This window comes from Podarcis melisellensis (genome assembly GCF_964234715.1).
Source record: "Podarcis melisellensis genome assembly, chromosome: 10".
NCBI lineage: Eukaryota > Metazoa > Chordata > Lepidosauria > Squamata > Lacertidae > Podarcis > Podarcis melisellensis.
In genome coordinates, this window is record NC_138542.1 from 15991587 (window position 1) to 16011886 (window position 20300).

Genomic DNA, 20300 nt, shown 5'->3' on the forward strand with positions numbered 1-20300 from the left:
TCTTAAGTGTGGTGCCAACAGTTACCTTTACAATAAAGGTAAAGGTCGGGTATATGTCACAATCCCAGGGGATGGCTGAGGTGGAAACTTCATCCTCTTTGCAAAGGATGCAAAATAGCCAAAGCAATGAATCATTGTGATTCCTGTCTCTCTAGATGCCTAGAGAGAACATGTGTGCATGCAAGAATGCTGACTGTTGATGTGTCTTAAAGGCTTGCCAGACTGACTCTAGTATAAGGATTCTGAGTCTACAGTACCTGGGTAGGAAGAATTTCAACCACCATCACAGCCCTTAGCTAACCCGCAACTGCTAGTATTTTCCTTTCTACACAAGTGTCAGAGCCACCCGTTTGGTCCCAGCTCACAAGAGACCCAACTCCGATCCGGTTTATTTACAGAAAGTCTTTATTGAAGATCATGGTTGCGTTTACATTCCATCTTTGTGACTCTACGTCTGTAACGTTAGACTGCTGAAGTCCCCTCTGAATCCGTACCGCCTCGGCACCAATTTAAGAGGCTTGTGCTGGACCACCTCTTCCTCTCCTTCCTTTTCCGCAGGGTCTTTCTGCCCCCCTGGGTTCCCCCTCGCCGGGACTCGCCCGAGGCTGAATCCTCTGACGCCTCTGCCCCCCTCCTTCTCGCTTTGGGGCCGGGCTCCTCCCCAGGGCTCTCCTCACTTCCGCGCGCCTCTACATTTGAACTTGGCGCGCGTACGTTGCTTCTGACCTTTCTCTCGACCGCTACACTGCTCCCGGTGCTGCTCTCCACCCCTTCCGGCTGAGCGCCCTGCTCCGATCTCCTTCCCCTGTCTCCTTCTTGCTCTGCTCCCTCTGACACACTGGTAACTCCACCCCCTTCACTCCGTTCCGGCTGAGAAGCCGGCTCCTGTGTCCAGCTCCCACTGGGGCTTCTCCCTTCGCTCCCCTGCTCCTCACTGCTTCCCCCTTGGCCCCCCTTTGGTCTGACCAGGGGGGCCCCCTTTTGGGAGTCCTCTGACTCACTGGTCAGACTCATGGACGACCTTTGGGCATCGTCATCCTCCTCCTCATCTCTCTGGGATTCTTCCCCCTCGCTCTCTGTCTCCTCCCCCATCTGCTCTTCTTTCCCTGAAACCCTGACAACAAGTATTAAAGGTATATAAGCTTAATTATCTATCAATTGATAGGTGCCAAGTTTTAAAATAAAAATTCTTATATCTGGATGGAGCTCACAGAACACATTCTGTTCATCTAAGATATACACCTATTGCATGGGCTTAGAAGTATCCTGTTATTATACAATATTGTGCAGACATGATGCCACATGCCCAAGCACAGTACAGTGTAGATGGCACAGTCAGAAATCAAAACTACTAAGAAAGTGAATCAAATTCTAGCTCAATTCATCTGTATGCCTTTTAAAACAGATAAAATTCAAGGCAATCTACAGAATGCAGATAAAATCATGCACTTGTATTATATCGGTAAGGAATTAAACATAGTGTGCACCTAATCAAATCTAATAATTTTGTGACATGTTGTTATAACATTAAAGGACAGGGTTATCCTAATTAGGTATAATCTAGTTGAACAGTGAATGGATCTTTGTATGATGTAGCTGTAGTATAGCTGTTCTGTCCTCATTTTATTTGCTGATCAATACCTCTCAGAATTGTCTGATTGGCATCCATAACATGTGTTCTACCACTGGATTATAATTCCTCCATTTGTAGCTGCAGCTGAATATCCACAGAATAACTAAAACCATTATTGGGTTGCACTTTTAGTCATTCCTTGATGAAAATATTTTGCCCACAAACTACCCAACTCCATTTCTTAGAGCTTGGAAATTTGATTGTCAGTTTAGATCTTACAAACTAATCAGAAATGTATTTATCTAGTCAGAAATATGTATTGTTGAGTTCAGTGAGATTTACTTCCTAGTTAATATGCTTAGAGTTATAGCCGTAGACATTACCAGATTATTAGAGAACACAAGGTATGTTTTGAAATGTTATTTTAGCACACTTGAGTGTCTTCTATTTGTTATACAGCAGTGTGTCAGATGCCTGTCTGTAACTTCATTCTGTAGTGCTTCAAGAACATTTCAAGACTAGGCAGCCATAAAGGTACTTTCCACCTGCTTTTCTTGATCCCTATGTCTTGGTCAGCTGATGACTTCATTTTATGGTGCCGGTACATAGATGGCTGGAGCAGCAGCATATAACAAAGTTATGGATGACATCTGAAATGAGGATTCGCTGAAATTCCACATGCAATTATTTTCACAATTTGTTGTGCAATTGTCACCAATAGAGATCGTAGTCAGAGAGATAGAATCAACGATATTAGTCCCAGTGCCTTCAGAACTAATTCATTAAAGGATTGGGAAGGATTATCTGCATAAACAGTATCATTGGAGAAGATTATTGTAACAAGGCTGTGACTGAAAATAACATCTGTTTCAGAGTGTGAATTGAATGTGGATGTGAACTTTATAACTTTGTTAATGTTTCTTGTCACAAACATGGTCTAAATTGGATATTTCAGCTGTTTGAAAACTTGTGCTTGGTAAATTGGTATATAAATGGGATGGCAATTCAAAATATTAGTATTATATATCACTGTGCAGGCCTGCTGTGTGGTGGTTTTCTTTCAAACTGGTAGCAGATGGGTTCATGCACATCTGATTATTGGAAAGAGATTCCTAAAGGCCCAGTCTTATAAATTAACTCTTTAATATCAGAGGGTCTATATGATTCCAATCTGCCCCCCACTACTTCAGAGATAACTGTTTTGGTGATTGTTCACCCAATGTTGTGTATAGGTGCTCAGTGATGCTACTGCACTGGGGTTCAGAATAGGGTTGTGGGATCAACAACTGCCCCATATGTTCACTCCTCTTTCAGCCCAGCACCCCTGGAAGGCTAGCACAACATTGTGTTTGCCACCATCAGTAGAAAGGGCAAAAAATAAAAAATAAAAAAATTCCTCTAACAATTAATTGCTACCTGTAGCAACACATACTCTAGTGCTTATGCAGCTAAAAGATCTTTGCTTTGATCCTAATGCTTGTGCAGTTACAGAATCTTGCTATGATGGGGCTATGTATATATATTCCTATGAATAATATTACGTAATAAGGAGACAGACATAAATATTACAAAGGTTGCTCACTATAGAGGGTGATCACAGCACATTCTTCAGATGTGCTGCCTGCTCATCTTCACGGCTTGAAGTGACAGACAAGCATTTTGACAAATCAAATGTTGTTCAGTCCATTCCCTCCCTTTCCACCACTGTCTCAGCCTGCTTCAACTCCACCTGGAGAAAATTAAGAAAGCATCCTGCAACTTGGGTGCCTGAGATGGAAAGCCTAAGAAGCAAGGAGCTTTCCTAAGAAGGATTAAGTAGAAAAGGCAGCAGCAAGTGAATAAATGAGAGGGGGGAATGGACAGAGACTTGTATGCCTGCCTTCTTCCTTGGAGAAAGTTATTGGAACTGTCGTAGAAAATTTGCCCATGTTGGGTTTCTGGATGGATTGCTCAACACTCCTCTAAAGTTTATATCTAATAAAATACTAAGATTTTACATGCGAATGTATATCCATGAATCTTTGTGAATACCAGCTATTAATATGTAAGCATACCCATGTGGTCGTTTTAGCATTGGAATAGCTTCACTTCGGACCTGCAAGATTCTGGAAATATGCAGAGTTTCAAAATAGGTGCCAGTTGATACAAACAGAATCAGTGCAAACAGCATCTGTGAAAGGGCTTGGGAGTCTGACAATCCCAACAGTCTTCATCTCCAGGAAGCTCCTTCTTCCTCGTTTGCAAGCCAGGAAGTAGATTCCCTTTATTCCTAGGCTGCTCATCTACGGCCTGTATTAGGAGGAGCTAGCAGTAGCTCAAAATGAGCAAAGGATGGCAGATGCCTAACGTCATAGGTTCTGAGCATTGTATGGAACAGGGAGAGACCAGGAATATTCACAAGCCGTCTGAATAGAATCATTTGATCACATACTTTATCAAACCATGCATAAGCAGAAAAATTGTAACACACTCCCACCAGGGAGAAATCTAACTTCAAAACATTTCTTTGTTAGTGGCAGTTAGTATGTGGCAGGATATTTTTCATTATTGCCCACTAGTCAAGTGAGCTGTAATCCAGCAGGGCAGCTGGCGGTGGAGAAAAATCAGCTTTCTCTGTAACAGACTTGATTCCCCACCACCGCCCGTGTTTCCATGGCTTTCAAACAGGGATGGTTTACGAGACTTAAACTTTCCAAGCCTTTGACAAAGTTCAAAACTGTAAGAGAGGGGCCCTTCTTTGTGAAAGGCTAAGGCATGGGTAGGCAAACTAAGGCCCAGGGGCTGGATGCGGCCCAACTGCCTTCTTAATCCGGCCCACAGACTGTCCGGGAATCAGTGTGTTTTTACATGAGTATAAGGTGTGATTTTATTTAAAATGCATCTCTGGGGTATTTGTGGGGCATAGGAATTCGTTCATTCCCCCCCCCAAAAAAATTAGTCCGGCCCCCCACAAGGTCTGAGGGATAGTGGATTGGCCCCCTGCTGAAAAAGTTTGCTGACTCCTGGGCTTTTGCTTTGCCGAAGAATTTGGAGTGAACTGTTCAGTTACACAAAGCTCAAACGCATCTCAAGTGATACAAATTTGTTGGCTCGTCGTACACAATGCATTTGGTCTGGCAGGAGGCTTGCATGTTTAATTTGCTCTCACACTCAAGTGCCCCAAGTTTTTTTTGTCTGCGTTAATGATATGCTAGCTGGTCAGCCTTACAGTTGGCTCAGGGAGGGTTTTGAATGCAGTTTGCTGCATCAGCAAAACATTGTACTTTATATTTGAGGAAAATCTGCCCCAGTCTACAGTTGATGGAATGAATATTTATTGGTGTTGTAAGTTGCAGACCTTGTCTGTGTCATTACAGTATTTTTTTAAAAATAGCATATGCAGACATCTTGTCACAACTACAATACAGAGAATTTAGGGATAGGAAAACTCTCTCTCCCTGGCACATAGTGATGAAATCATCACTGTGATCAGGGGCCAGGAAGCTGAGGGCCTCCTATATCCTTCAGGCGGGGCTGGATTAACCATTAAGCATATGCTTAGGGCGGGGGGGACCACATAAATTTTCCATTGCCAGGTTTTTAACATCAATGGCCACAAATTTCTCAGCTGAGCATTCATTTTCTCAGTTAAAGAATATTTTTAAAAATCCCAGCACAAAAACTGTTCAACAAGGCAGGCTGGATGCCTTATCTCTACTAAGTATAGAAGCAGATATGTTACGTAAGATTAGTTTTGAGAATCTGATCAAAGACTTTGCAATTAGAAAAAGGAAGAGATTTTTTTTCAAACGAAGTGGAATTATACAAAAAATAAACCCATATTTTGCAATATGCCAGTGGTGGGTGAGACTTCCTTTCCCTTTCCATAATGCTTCATGGTATTGATTCATGATATCAATTCTTCCTGAACTAGACAAGAGATAGGGATGAAAGAAGAGAGTGGTACCTGGACTCTTTTAGATGACTATACCGCTGCAACATCCATTCACACAGGACTCATTGCCATAAGTTAGCACGACACAGGTTTTCTTTCTTTTTTGTAACCGAGACTGATGTTTTGAATTCCTCATCATAATATTGAAATTTTGCATGCACAATATACTCTACTTTGTCTGCCCACTTCCCTTAAGGCTGCCCCTGCATCAATCCCTACAGGCCTGGTTGTGGACCATGGACCAAATTCCATTGTCAGTCATGATCATTGCATGACCTTGCAGAGCTCTTGGAAGGACAGCTCTCTCATTGTCAATTCTTCTGCCTGCGTATTTGAACAAGAGTTGAATGTCCTACCTAAGTCAACATGGCATTATCTATAATCTGCCATCATTGTGTGACATGTGGAAAGTCACAACTTGCCATTGACAAATAGTACTAAAAACTGAAAGTATTTTATTTGCCTCTTCTCCAGAATATCCGCATGGCTCTCCAGTTAGCCTGTGTCTAATGCAGACCTTCACCCAGCCTCTGTGATCTGGCATTTTGATAAGTGGAATTTATGGCCTCGTGATCTGGCATTTTTTATAAGGGAAAAGACAGACACATATCAATGTGTATTAAGTAATGGACTCTTATCCGTTTGTTTTGTAAGCCCATTTCAGAAGTTCCAAGTCTACTCACTGGAGATTGTGAATGTACTGGCTGACTTAATCCGCCTATTTCAATCCACTTCACACATTGGCACTCTGCATAGTGGTTTGTGTGTATGGATGCCAACTACCGTATTGGCCCAAGCCAATTTAAGCCTTTGATCTTGCAAGCCCGCAAAAGTTACCATACAATCACTAAAATCGCAAATCGCTACTCAGTTGCTACAGTTCTGTAGGCACTCACACCCATAAATGGAAAATGATCAGTCTCAAGCTCGCAAATTGTCAATAAAACATTTTTTTTTGGTTCCATTTTAATGTATGTCTCTTTCAGCAGCAATATCGTAAAAGCCCATTTTTGTAAGGTCACAAATTTAAGCTACATTTTAACTTTTCACAGAATTGGGGGGAAAGTGAGGCTTATATTCAGGCCAATACGGTACATTATTTGTCCGCTAGAAGAATTGGATATGCTGATTGCATGGTTGAGCCCTATGCCCATAGGGCACTATGCCCATATGTCCTCCATAGACAAAGACCAGTTGGTGCAGTCACAATCTGTGCCACACCTCTAAAAACATACACTTTGAGTTCCTGCACAGGACTCTAGATTACACACATCCAGTTATCTTCTTTCTTCACTTATTCCTTTTTTACCCACTGGTCTGCTAATTATCAGTTCAAGCACACACAATAGATTACAGTATGCCATGGATACCATATAGTAATCTATATTGTACTGTGTTGATGGAGGTGAAGCCTCTGACATTGATTGGCTGACCTGATCTGAATGCTCATAGAATAAATCTGTCAGACTAATTCTGTTTTTGTAGTACAGCATTTTATAGTACAGCTGTAATACAGTGTGAAGAAAAGATGGTCAGTTTGCTTCGGATTGAAACCTCTCCAAATGATGAAAGATGCTTTGTGAACTAGTTTGAGTACTGGAAAAAGGGGAAAGGAGGTGGGGGAATGAAGGGATGGAGAACCCAGTAGGAAAGTGGCAGATAGAGAAATGAAGGTTGGAAAGAGAAACCAGAGAAAGGGGGGAGGGAAGGGCCAGAGGAAACAGGGAGGAGAAGCAAGAAGGGCCAGTGAGGAGCCTAGGACTTGCTGATCAGAAGGTCGGCGGTTCGAATCCCCGCGACGGGGTGAGCTCCCATTGCTCGGTCTCTGCTCCTGCCAACCTAGCAGCTTGAAAGCACGTCAAAGTGCAAGAAGATAAATAGGTACCGCTCTGGCAGGAAGGTTAACAGCGTTTCCATTCGCTGCTCTGGTTCGCCAGAAGTGGCTTAGTCATTCTGGCCACATGACCCGGAAGCTGTACACCGGCTTCCTTGGCCAATAAAGCGAGATGAGCATCGCAACCCCGGAGTCGGCCACGACTGGACCTAATGGTCAGGGGTCCCTTACCTTTATGCTCAGGCCCAAGCAGGACTCTATGATCTATATATGTAGAGGTTGGGAGACTGGCTGAGGGACAGGCTATCTAGCCAGTGAGACCAGGAAAGCAGTCAGCTGAAAAGCAGGGACCAGCTGGAACAGTTGAAGGAGCTAAAAAAAAGGAGGCATGAAAGGAAATGGAGCCAAACTTCACTTGGGACCGAGGACAGGAAGGGACAGGACAGGAAGTCCTGCCAACGGACAGGAAGTGAACAAATTAGAGAACTTTGGAAGGCTGTGAAGAAGGAGCAGATGAGCCAAAGGATAATAGGATTGTTCATTATAGTACTCCTGGGATTTCCCTGCCAGAAGGGCTGCACCTTTAGGAGATGAATAGGAGGGGAATTCTGTCAGTGGAGATTCTATTGTTGCTCTAGCATTGTGACCTGGCAAGCCCAAGTGAGCAGTAAGGGCGCGTAAGAAAGGGTTTAGGTATGAGCCTGTGAATTTCACTGTGAATAAGTCAATCAATTCGTTGGCTGCAGACTTTCAGCATTAGTTTTCTATTTTAATTCAAAACATTTTTTTAAAAATGGTAATGATGGGCATTTTTCTATAATCCATTTAATGGGAGCAAGGATTTAGCATGGCACACTGCTCCATATAGTCATTCAGCTGGCACCTTAGGAATTCGCTGTAAGGACTTTGAAGTGCACCCTTATCTGCATTTAATCACAATGTAAGCTTCAGGAACTCGGAAGCTCTTTAAAGAATTTCACATCTGTCTGTGGAAGACAAAGAAAAAGAGAACTGAAAAATAGTGCTTTCTTAGTGTTGAATGTTTAGCTGCATCAGCAGTGTACCTGGAGACTCTGGAGGGATCTCTAAAGAGAGAGAAGCATTTAAAGATTAGGGGGAAAGCATCTCTGAAGACTTGGAAGATCCACATGACTTGAGAGTCAGCTCTTGAGAGTTCAGTGGCCGTCTGCCCAAACAGCTATTTAATTGCCATGTCACATGACCATGACAGAGGCTAGGTGGCCATGTGTCAGGAATTCTTTAGCTGTGATTTCTGCATGGCAGGGATTGGAATAGATGGCCCTTCAGGTCCCTTCCAACTCTATGATTCTGTAGTTCTATTAATTTAAAATGCAGCAATAAAAACAGATTAAAACAAGTTACAATCCCAATAATAGGGTGGGCCCATATAGATATACCGTATTTTTTGCTCTATAAGACTCACCTTTTCCCTCCTAAAAGGTAAGGGGAAATTTGTGTGTGTCTTATGGAGCGAATGCAGGCTGCGCAGCTATCCCAGAAGCCAGAACAGCAAGAGGGATTGCTGCTTTTGCTGTGCAGTGATCCCTCTTGCTGTTCTGGCTTCTGAGATTCAGAATATTTTTTTTCTTCCTCCTCCAAAAACTAGGTACGTCTTGTGGTCTGGTGCGTCTTATAGAGTGAAAAATACGGTAGATATAGTGTCAAAGGTCAGGGCAAAGAGGTGCATCTTCAGCTATGCATACACAAACAAAGTTGTATAGAGTTTATCATTTAGGACTTTGGGTGTTTCCTTTGAACTAATAATAAAGAAGAACCTGGAAAACAGAAGCCCTAGGTTTTCTTAGTGAAAGGAAATGGTGAAGTGTTTCCCTAGGTCTGTGAAGCCCTTGGCTCGTTCAGTGGAAAGTGTCATTATGGGTGTGCATTCTTTATACTCGAAAACAAGCATGCACAAAGCCCCGTCTCTTTGATGAACATGGAAGGGGAGGGAGGGGAGCCAATGAGACACTTCAAAGGAGGAAAGTGTGCTCAGGATTCATTTATACCTTTGGTGATCAGCAGGAATGTGTCCTCCTGTTGAAATACGTGGTGGGTTCCCTGCTCTTTTGCCTGTCTGCTTTCAAATATTCTTAACACTCTTTTCCCTTCTCCCACTACCCTGAAGCTGAGGTAGGGCACCTTACTGAATGCAAGCCTTGATGCCTCCTAATTTTCAGTTGCCTCTAATTGACTCCTCCAATCCTCACAGGCTACAAACCCACACTTAAAGGCATAAAAGCTTGTCTGGTGTTCACCGGCTTCTTCCCCTAAGGTTGCAAATGCGCCCTTTTCAGTTCCTGCGGCTTTATTTGTTTCCCGTTTGTTTAATTTTTCACCCAGGTTTGGCTCTGATAGCTGTGCTCAGTTGAAAATGTGTCCGTAGCAAAGCAGTTAATGAGATTTCTGACCACTGAACCAGTGAAGTATCGCCTGAGAATCCGAATCTCCCCAACCCCCCTACCCCCAGTTTCATACATTAGTCTTTTGGGCTCAGACCAGTAGGTTAATGAAAGGGTTTTCTGAATCTGGCGATCTGCCTAATGAGACTGAACATGTTTGAACTAAAAGTGCACCCTTGGCTTCCAGCACCTCTCCTGCAGACTGCATTACTGGTTCCTCTGTTTTCTACTAATTGCTGCAAGGGGAAAAATATGGACTACTGTGAACATGATACTTTTTAATCGCAACTACTTCTGCTGCTCTTTCCCCCATCTGGCTGCACAACTGTATGAAAAGAAAATAGTCATTTAACTTTTCAAAAGTCAGTAGGAAACAGGTTTTCTTTAACCTTTAACCATTCAAAACAGTGAATGAATGATTTACTACTGATTAGTGAGCCCCTAAAATTTGGCATGACTGACAAAAATGTGTGACTTTTTTTAAAAAAAGTTTTGCTCGTTGTTTGTCTTTATTGGTTATATCTGCTTGACTGAGGGTGGTTTGGTTTAACAGCGACAACAAGAACAACTAGCATCAGAAATCCCTGTTCAAACATAACACCAAACGGTGAGATGCTGCAAAGTTCAGGCTCTCCCACTCTTCCCCATCGTGTTTGTCCTTGTTTTTCCTAAACTACAGCTACCCTTATGAGTCTGGGGCTTGTTCTGGCTCATCTGAACTGGACCTGTAGTTATGGACACAGTCAGCTTAATTACATTGAACTCAACGAGAATTAAGCAACTTAATAGTGTGCACAATTGGAGCCAAACTTGCTAACTTCATTTTACACTATATGTCCTTATTATATCTGAGTGTCTAGGCCTGTGTGGATTTGTAAGTAGTGTAATCAGTAAAACGGTCATATTATGCCATTTCTTTGGAAGACTAGGCCAGCTTGTTCCAGATACGATATTTGTTTCATCTAACTTTCAAGGGCATTCCCCTGTGTTTTCGTATCTTTGTTTTTGTGTGCTTTTTTTTTTTAGTGCAACCTATTTTTGGTGAAATCTTTGTGTTCCAAAAGAACAGTCTTGAAGATACTTGCCTGCTTGGCTGTCTTAGGAAAGCCATTAGGATTTCCAAGCATTTCAGTAGCTTCTGGACTTCAGTCAGTGGATATAAGATATGAGACCTTACGATGAAGAACAGATTAGAAGTGTTTTTAATAAACAAGTAAATAATCAGATAGCTAAAGTTTACTTTTACTTTTACTGTAAACATGATTTGATGCCCTTAGACTTATGTTTAAATTGAAATAGGTACACTTGTTGTTGTTTAGTCGTTTAGTTGTGTCCGACTCTTTGTGACCCCATGGACCAGAGCACGCCAGGCACTCCTGTCTTCCACTGCCTCCCGCAGTTTGGTCAGACTCATGTTGGTAGCTTTGAGAACACTGTCCAATCATCTCATCCTCTTTCGTCCCCTTCTCCTTGTGCCCTCCATCTTTCCCTACATCAGGGTCTTTTCCAGGGAGTCTTCTCTTCTCATGAGGTGGCCAAAGTATTGGAGCCTCAGCTTCAGGATCTGTCCTTCCAGTGAGCACTCAGGGCTGATATCCTTAAGAATGGATAGGTTTGATCTTCTTGCAGTCCATGGGACTCTCCAGAGTCTCCTCCTGCACCATAATTCAAAAGCATCAATTCTTCGGCGATCAGCCTTCTTTATGGTCCAGCTACTGTGCTTAGCCATGTGTTTTTAATCTGCTCTTAACTGTTTTGAAGTTTTGTTTTTAACTCTTTTATACGTTGTGGGCTAAAATATTTATTTATGATTAAATAAAAACTAATTTTCCCATATGCATCAAGAACACACCCTGCTTCTTTATTGGGGCTCAGATGAGTATAGACAACAACCATTTTGCCACAGGGGTTACATTCCTGACCCCCACGCATGTTGTGGAGCATGCATAAGCCCGTTATAGCCCTGCCCGCATTAAGCCCCCTTTTCTGGCTACTTCCGGTTTACAGTTATGCACACATGCACAGTCACACACGTATTGAACGTGCCCATAACAGTTGTCGCCTGTATCCATATTAGCTGTATATGCAGAAGGCAGGTCTTCCTTGCAGGACTAAGGCATACATCTCTAGATAATTTAGGTGAAGACGTTTTTATTTTCCCAGACCTTTTCAATCCACGACTTCTATATTTTTGTGCTTTTTAAATTCTTGCATTAATTTATTTTTCCTTTGCTGTTTTTAATGTTGATTTTATGCTGTATGTGTTTACGGTGGCTTTGAGGTCGTTGTTGTTGTTTTGTGCTGATTTTTATGTAGTTATATATACTGCTTTTATTCCCCCTCGCCCCAATTGTATTTTGTATTTTTAATAAGTTTGTAAACCGTCCAGAGGACTTAGTGGATGGATGGCCTAGAAATGTAATGAATAAATAAATAATTGCTAAATAAATAAAGATTAACTGCCCAATCCTTAGGGGTGTATTGACTGTTGTTGTAGCAACAGTTGCTGTGGAACTGAACAGATAGAAAGGCAGAAGTCTAGTTATATGCATCTGTATATGCTCCTCAGTTACCACCTTGCCCTATATTACAAGCATAAGGAAACTGGCTGTGTGAGTCTCTTCGTGAGCAGGGCTGAATTTTTTTGACTTAGCTAAATGTCCCAAGTGTAAAAGACAGGATTATAAATACCCACGTGTGATTGAAAACTTCCTGAACAAGATAAAAAGAAAACTCCCTGCCTTTTCTGTTTTCAAGTCAAGATGGAAAACAGAAGCATTGCCAGTTTGGTGGATTTCAGTCTGACTAACAAACTCAGTTCACTTATAGTAGATTCTTGATCCAATCAAATAGCCACTTAAGTATCTGTGAATGATACAGATGGCATTGTGGTAAACACTGTACAGATGAGATCTGGAGATTAAAGGATAATACAATGTACACAGTGGCCACATCTCCTGGATTTTAAAGATCCTCATTTGCAAAATGTTCACAACATAAGATTAGTGTCTGTGTTTATCAGGGCATATAGATGTATTCCCCCCTTTTAAATAAAGCCAGGATCCTGGAATATAATCATTTGTTTGTGCACGAGGGATGGGGGGGGCGTTCTTAGAGCTGGTCCACATGCTAAAGTTTGGAGTACAAGTGATTTGGGTCCCATTCTCATGGTCCTCTCACCTCTTGGCAGCCACAGCTTTGAGTTACTGCATCCTACCTAAAGGCTAGGGACGCAGGTGGCGCTGTGGGTTAAACCACAGAGCCTAGGACTTGCCGATCAGAAGGTCGACGGTTTGAATCCCCGCGACGGTCTGAGCTCCCATTGCTCTGTCCGTGCTCCTGCCAACCTAGCAGTTCGAATTCACATCAAAGTTCAAGTAGATAAATAGGTACTGCTCCACCAGGAAGGAAAATGGCTTTTCCATGCGCTGCTCTGGTTCGCCAGAAGCGACTTAGTCATGCTGGCCACATGACCCGGAAGCTGTACGCCGTCTCCCTCGGCCAATAAAGCGAGATGAGCACCGCAACCCCAGAGTTGGCCACAACTGGACCTAATGGTCAGGGGTCCCTTTACCTTTACCTAAAGGCTGTGCTTCCATGCAGTGAGACGGCCAAGAAGAAGCTGACAATAATAGACTCAGGAGCACTTCCAAACAACACATCTGTTCATTCTGGAAGAGAACAATCCTGTTCAAAACTGGCATTTCACCCAGTTCCAAGACCTGAGAGAACTGCTCATCCACAAGTCCTCCATCTTGTCAGGATCCAGTTTTAGCCTTTTGGCTCTTATCCAGTCCATAACTGCATCTGGGTACCAGTTGCAGTCTTAGAGCCAAGTGTCATCAGCATACCAGTGACACTGCTCTCCAAATATCCTCAGAAACACTCACAGCAGTTTCATGTAGATGTTAGAGAATATTGGGGATGAGATGGTTCTCTGTGGCCTTCCACAATGTCCAACTCCCATCAAACCAATCCAGCTCATCCCGCCAAAACCTCAGCTTCTCGCTTATAGTGTCAGAAAAGTATATCAATTCACATGCGCAAATTAGGAAAGTTTCCATTAAAATATGAACTGAGCAAATTTCTGCCCCATTCCTATTCACAGGTAAGTATGTACAGACTTCTGACTTGAAAAGGACAGAAAAGAAATCCTCATTAAAGCTGGTTGGAAGTTATCCTCACAAAGGGCAGGGGTGCCTTGGCATTCTCTTTAACCCCTTAACATAAGAAGAGCTTACTGGATCACGCCAGAGAGCCAGGGGAAGACTGCCAGAAGAACCAGTGCTTCCCAGTAACAGGCATTCAGAGGCATTCTGCCGTCTAACAGCAGACACAGAGCTACAGCAGCCATCCTGTGTTATTCAGAGATAAGACATAGTAATATTGTAAGATATGGTAATATATTCTTATATGGATTTAATGGAAGAAGAGTGTTTGTGAGCCCGCAAATGAGCCACTGGATGTGGAGAGGAGGGTGGGGTTAGCACAGCAGCCAAAGGACTTCTGGCCACACAGAAACCGATAGGAACTGATTCCATCTGATTGGAAACGGCCCTTGTCTGCTTCCTCCAGATGCTGCCCACAGGCTGCCACCTGACTATTGCTGCTGTTAAGTAATGGAACGAAACAAAAAGAAAAGAAAAGAAATTGAGCCACCTCAAGGCAATTATTAGTAATTAAGCCTCTTTTTTATTATTCCTGCCCACCTCTTTCTTCTCTTACATCAACAGTATGTGGCCTTTGAAGACTTAATCACAATCTATTTTCATATGAACAGTATGCAGGAAAGCAGCAAAAAGCACGTTTTCAATGCCACAAGCACAGACTTTGTTAAATAGCTCCCATTAACAATAATAGTAGTCATGCTGGTAAATTTGGCTGTGCAACGCTGAGCATTTACCCCTGAATGCAAAGCTGCGGCATAATTTCCAGCTAATGAAAGATGGCTTTCAGGTAACATGGGGCTTAATAGGGTCATCCTGGGAGAGTGAACACTTTTTTGCAAAAGAATTTGAAAGCCATCAGATCCAGGCTCTTTGAAATGGGGGAAGAGTGTAAAATTATACAGTTGACATGCTTCACCTCCACCGCTGACCAAGGCATGCAAGCATAGAAGCATCCTTTTATTTAAAGTGCCCTCAGTACAAAGCTCTCACTACATTTTGTAATTTGCATGTGCTTTGCATGTTTTCAAAACTCTGGGTATTTTATAGATCTTTGGTCTCTCGTTTTAAAATAGATGGAATGTAGGGGTGATCCTTTTCCAGTCTGCTGTTTTCATTTACTGTACAGTCACACTTCAACTCCCAAACGCCTCCATTTTGGAACATTTTGGCTCCCGAACACCGAAAACCTGGAAATAACTGCTCCGGTTTTCAAACGATTTTCAGAAGCCGAACGTGCTACGTGGCTTCCATTTTGAGTTTCCCTATTGTACTGAGGCTTCGTTTTCGGTTTTTCGGTTGTTGAACATTTCAGAATGGTCTTCCAGAACAGATTACGTTCGACAACCGAGGTTTGACTGTATTAAAAAAAAGAAGAAGGCAATTTAACCACTCATTCAACAGTTAGAATATCCATATATTTTGCACTCAGGCAGGAGTCGACCAGCCAACCCAAAATGGCTGATATGCAGTATGATGTGAGAGGGAAATGTCCTGCACTCTCCAGCTCATGGAGCTGAGGCTGGATATGGGAGTAGAAACAGTTCAGAGCTGGAGCAGGAAGCACAGTCCCGTTCTACCACCGTACCTGGTGTGTGAAGGGGAAACCAGGTTCTGCAGGGCAAAATGGACTCCAGGCTCCCTCTAAAACTGAAACCTTTGCCTCCTGTTCCAGCCCAAAGCTGGAATTGGAAGCAGAGGCACAGCAGATCAAGGTTTATCTAGCTGGGATCTGCAGCTGGGAGCTGCAAGCTTATTACACCTCTTCCTTTGCTTTCGCTCAGTGCAGTCAGAAGAGCCAAAACAAATCCTGTGGTTCAGCAAAACATTGACGCTGGAGAAGAGGTGATGTTCATTGTCTCTCCTCTTCAGCTCCAGGTAGCTTTCTGCTCATGTCAGTCTCCAGAGCCTGCTCCCACCCCCACTTTAGCAGGGAGAGGGCAGCGAGATAATCAAAACCTGCCCTTAGGCAGAGGTGAAACTAGGCTTTATTTCACCCAGGACGAAGACCGAATTTGACACACACACACACACACATATGCAGTTGCATACACACACACACACACAGGCTGAGAGCCTCAATAGTGCCCCTTTGGAGGCTTCATCTGGGGCAAAAAAAACCCAGCTAGCCTCCACCTGCCCATAGCTATGGCACTGACTCAGGTATCTGTAACCAGTATGGAAGGTAGTGTGAGAACTCACTTTCAGGGTACTAATAAGAAGGCACAGAACAGCACAATGTCCTAATGAATTAATACGCAGGTAAAGAAAATTTTGTTCTAGAAGCCATTTGTAGGAGAATAATTTTCTTTGCAGCGTCTCCCAGATTGTTTCTGGGACAGCCAAATAAGAAGCAGTACAATGTGAGTTTGAATCAGGGCTGGCTTCTGGCAAGAAGAAATGTGGTATCCCAGAACTCTAAAGGAGTAAAGGAAGAGCTAGAAAACAACGAGGGGTAGTGTGGCAGTGGGAACTGATGAGCCCCTGGGCTAGGGGTATAAAACATGGGTAGCAACAACAGCAGTGCTGGAATTAGACTTATTGTTGAGTCAGGTTGACATGAAATATGGCGGTCCTTGGGGAACCCAGATCCCAAGCTATGAAAGAAGTTTAATGTTTAACATAAGGTCATCAAACTGGGCTTGGAAGGAAACTTAGACAAATCTGGCCAAACTAGTGAAGTATGTTTCTAGTAGTGAGCTGTACACTCAAAATCTTGGATGCTGTGTTTTGGACTGACTTTCGAACTATCTTCAAGAACCTCATCATAGGCAACATATTACAGCGGTTTAAACAGGTTTCCAGAGAACACACACTTGTTTCCAGGAAAGACTGCAGCCACCACAAGAGCCTAAGCTGATAAAAAGCACCCTATGCCAGCGAGGACACCTTCAGCTCAACTGAATATAAAATAAACCCTCATTCTGTTTGCTCCAAAGTAGGAACACTGGTAAACTCTGCATTAAGTTTGCGAGCATCACAGACATAACTATTATTTCATGTCTAAATGCCAACATCTGTGAGGTGAAAACATCCTTTATACACCCGGTAGAACTTTGATACTAGCTTTGGTGTTCATATGACAATATTAAGGTGAAATATGAAATTCCTCGCATTTTTGGTGCTGACCTTGCACACGTTACTACATCTACTGCTCGCTGAATTTGGAAAATGTTGTCACAAACTGCAGATGAGGATGTGGAACTGATTGTAGCCTGTACTGCATGCGAGGCTGACATGATTGAATGGTCTGTCACCCGCCCGCCCAGCCTGCCTGCCACACATGCTCACAGTAATATCCTGTACTGCACATAGATGTCAGGAAAAAGAATTGTTTTCTTCCTGACGTCTAGTTTCTATGTGCAGTTTTGTTTTGTTTTATGTGGACGAACTCTCCAGCAGTTGGGGCCCTCACCCGCAGTATGATTTGTTGCTGCGCAGGCATAGAGATTTATCTCACCTTCTGTTTGTGAGAACTAGGCCTTACTGTCACCTGATAGATGTCAAGCCCTTTGTGTGAAGAGCTGCCAAATGATGTGGTCACCGTAAACACAGGAGGAAATGGAAAACACTGGGATGGTCTGCTATCAGGAAACAGCTTTTGAGAAATTTCTGAAAAGTACAAATTCTGTGGTGATCCTTTCGGAGCAGCTTATCCCTATATGACAGTTTTAGTCTTTTGCCTTTCGTCAGGATCATGTACGACATTGATTATCTGTGCAATATGTTTGCTTATTGTCAGGATTAAAATGAATTAGGTTGTAATTCAAGCAGTAGTTATTTTATTGCTCTGTATGCATTAATTATTGCAGGAGTAAATACTATTTCAGGTTAATATTAGATAATGCCTGTTAATTTGAGTGACTCCAGTGTCTTCAACAGCAACAGGACTTTACATGCGAGATTATGAACAATATCCTGAAACTTTAGCACACCTGCTAGGAAATGAGTCCCGCTGACTATAGAATCATAGAATTGCAGAATTGGAAGAGACCCTGAGGATCATTTAGTCCAACCCCCTGCAATGCATGAATAACCCAGTATATTGGGATTTACTTCTGAGTAGACATGGATATGATAGCACTTAAAATTCTCTTGCATTCTCAGCGGTGAGAGTAGAAGCCAGGCTTTACTAAAAGGGTTTTTCTAACATTCTCAGTCCCGTGGTGAATGTGATTTAAATATTTTGCTGTAGCTCCATGTACGGGAACCTGTGTCTCTCTATTCCACGACCAGATAGTGTGTTGATCTGGAACTTGGCCAGTTGTGGGGATTCCTTGTTATCAATCATTTACTGAACATTTATAATAATGGTGCAGTAATACATTTCCTGCAGTTCCTGTTATGTCATTGAGCCTCAGTGGCATTTTCTCCCAAGGAAGCAAGCAAATTTGGGATTGGTAAACCAGTCATTGAGATTATACTTCCTTTCTGTTGAACTGCCCTTCCATGCCACCAGCAATCGTCTTAACTTCTCTGTAGGGCTGACTTTAGCAGTTTTACAGCAACATTGGTGGGCTCAAGAGACAACTTATTGGTAGACCCAATTGGGCTTTTTGGTTTGGGATGTTGTCTACAATCAAGGAGACAGTAATTAAGAATTTTATTGGAAATCTTCCTCCTCTTCTCCCAAGGATAATTCCAGGCTGTTGGCTAGGAGATAGCTGTGAATTATATTCACGGGGGGGGGGGGGGGGTGTTCATTTTTAAAACTGCTTAAACGTTTTTGCTTTGGCAGAGCTGTTTTGGAAAAAGTATCTAATTGCTTATGCTGGTCATTTTATCTCTCGCAAAAGTATTTGGGAAATTATTGCATTAATAGCTCCCCCCCTGCATTAAATGTTTGCAGGTTTGCTGACAGTTCCTTTCTCACTGTTGTTGTTGTTATCTGTTTGGTTTGGAAGCCCAACATAGGAAGATTAGGTATTCCTCATGGACCTTCAGGGGAGAAGGTGGCAGTCGTAACAGTGGATGATTGCGATACTACAGTCGCTGTTCGTTTCGGAAGTTTTATTGGAAACTACTCGTGTGCTGCTCAGGGAACGCAGACAGGCTCCAAAAAGTAAGACGCTTAAAAAAAATGTTATTGTTCACAAATGATATAAACCACTTATCTTGAAAGACCTTCTCCTTATCTCTTAGGTATGCTTAAGATGGGTCATTGTCATATGCGAGTGCACTTTCAAATGTGACTGGGCTAAGAAAGAGTTTTTATTTGTGTTGAACTCACTAGATGATTTATTCTAAGTACATTTGAGATTGGAGAGAATAATTATTTTAGATGCAGTCTCTCCTATTGGCCAGACAACTGTTGTTATCATGGTTTATTACGTACCTAAAAAGCACTGTAGGGTATAAAATAATAGAATCTAAAAGAAAATACACGGGTGGGGGGACAGAACGTAGCCCTGCAGGCTTACAATCTAAAATTTCAATCCTTATCACGAGCAGCCTTGCAAGCCAAATTCAGTATTATATGATTGACAGGTGGGTGGCCCCTGCCCACCACTCAAAAGCCATTGTGGGGGGATTTTCTAATACCTGATTTCTAAACGTCTTTGGATTTCTGATTTCTTAAGGTCTTTGGATCTAACTGGCCCTTTGCTCCTTGGAGGAGTTCCAAACTTGCCTGAAGATTTTCCTGTGCACAACAGACAGTTTGTTGGATGTATGAGGAACCTCTCCATTGACAGCAAGCCAATTGACATGGCCAGTTTTATAGCCAACAATGGCACTCTTGCAGGTATAAACTCAATATTGCAGGCACGAAAACAGAACAAATGTGGTTTTGTTTCATTGAGGAGTTATATCCCAGTAGATGGGTGGGTAAGGGAGCATCAAGCAGCTAACCCACCCTCACTGCCCAGCCTTGGCGTCAGGCCCCTCCCTTATGCGCTGCCCTCTCCCTCTGCTTGCTGGTGAGTACCGGCACTTGTTGGATGATAACTCCCTTCATTCCTGACCATTGGCTATGCTGACTGGGACTGACGGGAACTGGAGTCCAACAATGTCTGAAGGGTCACATGCACCCCACTTACCCTGCAGGGTAAGTGACAAGAACTGGATTTCAAAGGTGACCTTTGTTGCAATACAGTTTCAGTAATCTGAGAAAGAAGAGTATGTATCCTGGGTAGACCCCCTGCACTGAAAAGAAGGGGAGGTCATGTCACGCTGCGAATTATTTAATGCACTCGTTGATTGTGATATTGCATCTTTGAGTTCCTTAACTTCCAAGAGTCACAATCCAGACAAAGTTTTGGGTGCCCGCAAGGGCTTGTGTGCAAGCTGCAGAGCTTCCAGCGACAGTTTGCTTTCTGCACGAATAAACTGCTTTTTAAAAACTCCCCAGAAGTTTCAAAGTTCTCCAGCAGTG

The 20300-nt window shown here is 42.8% G+C and overlaps 1 protein-coding gene across 4 annotated transcripts in view; it reads left to right on the plus strand.

Annotated features, from left to right (window-relative positions):
- CELSR1 (cadherin EGF LAG seven-pass G-type receptor 1) overlaps window positions 1-20300 on the plus strand; it is a 148316-nt gene that overhangs the window by 86445 nt on the left and 41571 nt on the right. For all 4 annotated transcript variants that reach the window (XM_081929117.1, XM_081929114.1, XM_081929115.1 and 1 more), the window contains exons 6-7: window positions 18832-18989; window positions 19507-19670. In XM_081929117.1, coding sequence (XP_081785243.1) covers window positions 18832-18989; window positions 19507-19670 — 322 coding nt within the window. The remainder of the gene's footprint in view (window positions 1-18831; window positions 18990-19506; window positions 19671-20300) is intronic.